At 35.2% G+C, this 6179-nt stretch overlaps 2 protein-coding genes across 2 annotated transcripts; one reads left to right on the forward strand and one right to left on the reverse strand.

The window, feature by feature from the left end:
* The first annotated feature begins 2843 nt into the window (after positions 1 to 2843).
* LOC113346929 (calvin cycle protein CP12-2, chloroplastic-like) lies at positions 2844 to 3551 on the forward strand. The gene has a single exon (XM_026590484.1). The coding sequence runs from the start codon at positions 2929 to 2931 to the stop codon at positions 3316 to 3318; it is 390 nt and encodes a 129-aa protein (XP_026446269.1). The 5' UTR covers positions 2844 to 2928; the 3' UTR covers positions 3319 to 3551.
* Positions 3552 to 4485: 934 nt separating this feature from the next.
* On the reverse strand, positions 4486 to 5784 carry LOC113346930 (bZIP transcription factor 53-like). Its single transcript, XM_026590485.1, has one exon. The coding sequence runs from the start codon at positions 5215 to 5217 to the stop codon at positions 4789 to 4791; it is 429 nt and encodes a 142-aa protein (XP_026446270.1). The 5' UTR covers positions 5218 to 5784; the 3' UTR covers positions 4486 to 4788.
* Between the last annotated feature and the right edge of the window lie 395 nt (positions 5785 to 6179).

Consider the following 6179-nt stretch of genomic DNA (forward strand, 5'->3'; position numbering starts at 1 on the left):
TTAGACCCCCGCATTTTCAGCTTGTATCTGAAAATATTTCTCTTGTTCAAGACATGGTTCATAGTATGAAATGACAAACTGGAATGGTTGGTTCTATGGCACTTAAGATGGATATATCAAAGGCATTTGACAGGTTAGAATGGAATTTCTTAATTCAAGTACTAAAGAAATTTGGGTTTTGTGACAAATGGTGTCACTTAATTTTTCAATGTATAAGCACTAGTCAAGTTGAAGTACTTTTAATGGCTCTCCTTGTCAGTCCTTTCATCCTACTAGAGGGATTAGACAGGGAGATCCATTATCTACCTATCTTTTTATTATTAAAATTTGTTTATTGTGAAAATACTAAGACTATCAATGGAGTTAAAATAGCAAGAAAGGCACCAAAAATTAATCATCTACTTTGTGCATATGATTGGTTGCTCTTCTGTAAAGCAATTTTTTCTAAAACAAGAACTTTGCTTGAAGTAATTGAGGAGTTTAGTAAATTCTCTAGTCAAGTGATTAATTTCAATAAATCTTCAGTGTACTTCAGTAATAATGTAAGTCCATCTTCCTGTGAAGACTTATTTGGTATATTACAAGTTCCAATCATGGATTCTAGAGAGAAGCATTTAGGACTTCCTTTCTTTATTGGTAGGAATTAGAAAAGTTTCTTTTTCAGTTCCAGTTGAGAAGATGAAATTCAATAATTTCTAAATGGAATGCCTAAAATCTTTCCGAACCAGGGAGAACGATCATAGTTAAACACGTGCTTAATGCAAGTGCATCATATGATTTCTTTCAAACTGCCTGATCAAACAATCAAAGATATTAATTCTGTTCAGAGTAAATTCTGGAGAAGGAAAGACTCTAACAAGGGATCTATTATTTCATGAAAAAAAAAATTAGTGAAGATAACGAGGATGTTGGACTAGGATTTGGAGATCTAGAATGTTTCAATAGAGCTCTTCTTTCTAAGTCTGCATGGAGGCTATGTACTAGAGGGTATGATATGTAGTCTAAAGTTATGGGTGCTAAATATTATCCTAATGGGGATATTTTTTATTATACTGTAAAATATGGTTCTTCCTATGTTTGGAGAAGTATTAGCTCTCAAAATCAGTTCATTAGAGAAAATAGTTGCTGGAGTCTTGGAGATGGATCTTTAATCAGAATTTGAGAGATGTTTGGGTTCCTGGTCTTCACTCTCCTCCAGAATCTAAGCCTAATGCGGTCAATTCTTCTTCCTATGTTTTAGTTAAGGATTTATTCAATCAAGCAAACAACTCTTTAAATCTTGGGCTTCCTTAAAAACTTTTGTCTCCTAAGATAATAGGTTTTATTTTTGGATAATCTATACATCCTCAACAAGAAGATAAGCTTATTTGGAAGCTTGAGAAGAATGACTCATTCACTGTGAAATCTGCATACAAGAAACTGTATCTAGATACTCATGGTAAATCAATACTTCTTTAGAGATAAAGAGAATCTTTACTAGCATTTCGAATCTTCCTGTCATTAATTCCCAGAGTTCAACATTTTATATGGAAATGTCTTCTAGATATTCTTCATATAAAATCTAGAACTTTTCGTTATTCTTCTAATACTGACGTAAGTTGTAGCATGTGTGGATTTACTGAGGAGAGTGCTTCTCATATTATTCCTCACTGCAATTATCCAAGAGCAATGTGGTTTGGAAGTGTTGGTTTGCAATTTAGTTCCCAATGTACCATCAAACAAAAATGTTCAAATTGGATTCTTCAGTTCGAGGAGGGAAATATTAACTCAGATGTTATTACAAGAAAGGTAGTTAATGCTTGGGTCATTTAGAAAGAGAGGTGTTCGAAGGTTTTTGAAAACAAGTTTCTGGGGATATTCACAGAATCACCAATCTAATTATAGATTACACCACCATTAGTCTCAAACTATCTCTTAAGTTAGTCTCTCGAGAAACTAAAACTAACTTAAAGTGGTGGCACCACATAAATGGTGTTTCTATTTTAAATTCGGATGGTTCATTTGATTATCTTACCGTTAATGTTGGCATCGGCCTAAAACTGCGTAATTGGAGCAAAATGCAGTTTTATTGAAAAAGCATTGAGTCCGGAGCATGTGGAAGGACTAACTATTGTGGAAATTGTTAATTGGGTAAAGCAGCTGAGGTTGGAGGCAGTAAATTTTGAGGCAGACTCCATGATACTAGTCGAGACTATAACTAAAGGCCAATTCAACATCAACCAGCAGTTCACAGTTTTATTCAAGATATCATGTTACTTTTTAAGAATTTTAAGAACTGGAAATGTCATTATGTTCCTAAAGAACAAAATAAAGTGTCAGACACAAGACATTCTATCCAGAATAGCTTGTACTGAGAAGCCAACTAAAAAGTGGTCAGATAATCCCCTTGAAAGTATCGTATCTGAGCTCCTACTTGATAAGGAAGGGATATCTTCTTAATCAATACATTTTTATTCGCATCAAAAAAAAAAAAAAAAAACTCGTATATGAGGTTTCGGAAAAAGCCCAAACCAAGGGTTGAAATAAACAGCCCAAAACCAGTAGCACGATTAAGGACCACTGGTAGCCCATGTAGGACTTTGATATTTTCATTTCTCAATTCCTTGTTCTTGTTTTGTTTTCGTTGTGGTTTGCGGTTATAATCCAGGAACTTATAAATCAAAACCACAATCTTCACATATTTCCTTTTTGTAGCAGAAGTCTTCAAGATATTTCGCTTGATTTTTTTTAATATATTTGGACTTACGTGTAACAATATTATTGGTTGTAATTTTGATAAGAAATGTATGAACATAAACCACACGCAACCCAATCAGAAACTCCTTATTACCAGCTATATCACCTATCTCACTCTCTCTCTCTCTCTAACTTCCCTTAACACAAATCCAAACTCAGTTTCTCTGCTAAAGAAAAAAAAAAGAAAGCAAAATGGCAGCAACCTTAGCAGGAGTGAGTTTCTCAACAGCAACTACGGTGGTAGCCAAATCAGGAGGAAGTTCAACCAAGACACTCTCACCTCCGTGCTTGAACCAACCATGGAGAATGAACAAAGTTACAGGTGTTCGCATGGTTACCATCCGAACTATGGCTGCACCAGATAATACTCTATCTGACAAGATAGCAGAAAGTATCACTAACGCTCAGGAAGTTTGCGAAGGTGACCCAGTGAGCGGAGAATGTGCTGCAGCATGGGACGAGGTTGAAGAAGTGAGTGCTGCCGCCAGTCATAGCCGAGACAAAAAGAAGAACACAGATGTATTGGAGACCTACTGCAAGGATAACCCCGAGACCGATGAGTGCCGTACCTACGACAGCTAATCTGTGCCATTCTCAGGTGGTTCTACTTTCTCTTTCAATTAGAGGTTTATGTTTACCTTTTTTGGGGTTTTACTTTCTCTGGTGTTTAAATTGAATTAAAGAATCTGCAAACTCAGTTATCAGTTTGAGTTGTCCATAGATCTTTTATATATAATTATAAAGTTATTGTAAAAGATTAATTGTGTGTTTATCTATACTGTTATTATTCATAAGAAAACTTGTGGTGTTGTGCATGAATAATGAATGGCCTGCGGCGAAATATTCGTCCTTGGCCAGTTAAGTGGTTCATATAATCATAGTCTAGGAGTGTTGCATGTCCTTAGAAATCAAACCATAAACCCTACCAATCGGCTGCTAAACCGACCAACTTCCGTCCAACAACATGGGTTTGAGTTTACAAATGATAACAGGACACTGTTCGAAGACGGAAGCCTGCTCTCCTTTCTTCATCTTTAGTAAAATTGATAAGGTCCTCGAGTTGTGGTTTTAAGGTAGAGAATTATTCCTAGACCTAGGCTAGGAGCACAAGATTCAAACCGGAAAACTTTGAAGTCTACTTCAAAGTTCAAGCACAAGATTCAAACTGGAAAAGGTTCAAGTGATTGATACAAGCTTCTTAGGGATCTAGGCAGTCAAGGCATTGATATATACTTCTCCGTAACCGAGAAAAAACACCTTGTTAAGCATAATCTCTTGTATAGTTATCTTGATTAGATGCGATTTTCATTAGGCCGTAACAATTAACAATATCTTCTTTGTTTCACTACTGGTATTCGGTATTCCTTTGCTTAGCCTCCCTGCTGTAGTTCTAAACTAACAATATCTTCTTTGTTTCGCTACTGGTATTCGGTATTCCTTTGCTTAGCCTCCCTGCTCTAGTTCTAAACTTCAGTACCCCCAACAACTCGCTCATATCTAATTCAGGGTCCTCTCTTATTATGTTCTACTTTGCTGTTAAGACGAGGAAGTCAAGGAGGCTTTTCTCTAGAAAGAAGAGGCTCTCTTACACTAAATGCAAACGAGATCTACCAAGGCAACACAGTACAAGGAAAAAAACATTCTGCTTCGTTTCATGCTAAACTAAGGCAACGAAGTAGGGGAAAGGGTTTAATTGCTTCTGAAAGTTCTAACAAAACAATAGAGGAGACAGACTGATGCCAATGGGAATTGAAATTTAAAGAACAAACAACAACCATAGCATTGATTAATCAACCATTAACAAACACTTCAAAATTAACCAACAAGACTTGGTTATGATTCCCCCAAGTAACAAACAACATTGTCACAGTAGTAACACACCACCATTGAACTCGGACAAATTATTAAACCCAAACTATTAAATATATCTAGTCCAACACAGAATACAAATAGACTCGAACCCTAAAAAAACATTAGATGAACCAAAAGACAGACACTGAGTCTTATCTTACCCAGCAGGGACAGCAGCAGCAGCTTGAGATATTAAACTTCCTAACACTGGAACATATTCGCCATAATTGGTTGTGATGGACAAGGAAGCTGCCATGGTTTCAACAAAGGATCTGGAATTTCAGGAATATCCATTGGAAACCCACTAATTTCTTCAATCACTCTCAGTACTGAATTCAAAGACTGTAATCTATCAGCCAATTCAGCCATTTGAGCTCTCAAAATATTATTCTCCGAATCAAATTTACTAAACATCTCCGTCATTTGATTAACCCTTTTAACAATTTCATCATTTTCTTTCTGCAATTGAGCTGCTTGATTAAGCAATTCATCTAAATGTTGTTGTTTCCTCATACGCGAACGCCTGGCAGATTCTCGATTAGACAACATTCTTTTCTTCTTTCTTTCATCATCCAGACCACCTCCTCCTTCAGATCCTGAACTCAGTGATATTGCTGCCCGTTTACTCATGACTGACTACCTTAGATTAGGATATACAAAGAAACCCTTGATTTAAAAATATTTTATGTTATTTTTATCTAATTTTTTAGGGTATTTACACAAAATGAAATACTAAATCAGTTGAAACAGCAGAATTAGTCCATGAGAAATTGTAAAACCAGTAGAGGAAAACAACTGAGAACGATTGAAGAAGACGGATCCTACGTAATAACGTTAAATAACTCATATAGAATCAGAGATATATATTCGATTCAAAAAATAAAGCTAAAATCATTGAGATCTTGACACAAACAACCTAAATTTCGATTTCTGAAAATTTAGCCTGGATAAAAAAAAATCAAAATGACCTCACAGAAACCCTAATTTTGGATCTGAATTAAATTTCTTAAGATTGAATCGAAATCTAATAAAAAACCAAAGTTTTGTTTTTGATCAAAATAATCAGTAAAGAAACAGAACTTTAATACTTATCTGAATAAAATCGAGGAAACCCAAGATCGAAAGGAAGAATAAAGCACGAAAATGGGGAAATATTGAGCAACAGAGAAAACAATGAGAATGCAAAGAAGGTTATGAAAGTTATCAGATGGGGATTTTATAGGGTTTCTGGGGATGAAGTTTCAAGGAAGTGTTTGTCTTTAAAGTATAGTTAGGGTATCTTTAAAGGGAAGATTTAGAGAAGAAGATCGTGAAAAACAAACAACACCTTTCATTGATTCTCTCTCTCTAGAAATAAAATAATTTTAATTGGTCAAAATTTTCAAGCCTGGAACAGCTCATGGAAATTTGTTTTAGATTTTGCCTCTTCTATTGTAAGAAAATCAGAGCCTGGATTTAGGTTTACTAGTTAACTAGAAACCGACTCTCCTCATTTTGTTTTTTTAATCGTAAAAGGTTTAATTTTATAAGTCACTCTGTGATGGATGTGCATGTGACATTTTAATCTCCATATCACTGATTTAATTTTGAAA

Source organism: Papaver somniferum, chromosome 2 (genome assembly GCF_003573695.1).
Source record: "Papaver somniferum cultivar HN1 chromosome 2, ASM357369v1, whole genome shotgun sequence".
Taxonomy (NCBI): domain Eukaryota; kingdom Viridiplantae; phylum Streptophyta; class Magnoliopsida; order Ranunculales; family Papaveraceae; genus Papaver; species Papaver somniferum.

Bases quoted from the DNA above. Each gene is read 5' to 3' on its own strand.
- LOC113346929 (XM_026590484.1), top strand. From the start codon at position 2,929: ATGGCAGCAACCTTAGCAGGAGTGAGTTTCTCAACAGCAACTACGGTG.
- LOC113346930 (XM_026590485.1), bottom strand. From the start codon at position 5,217: ATGAGTAAACGGGCAGCAATATCACTGAGTTCAGGATCTGAAGGAGGA.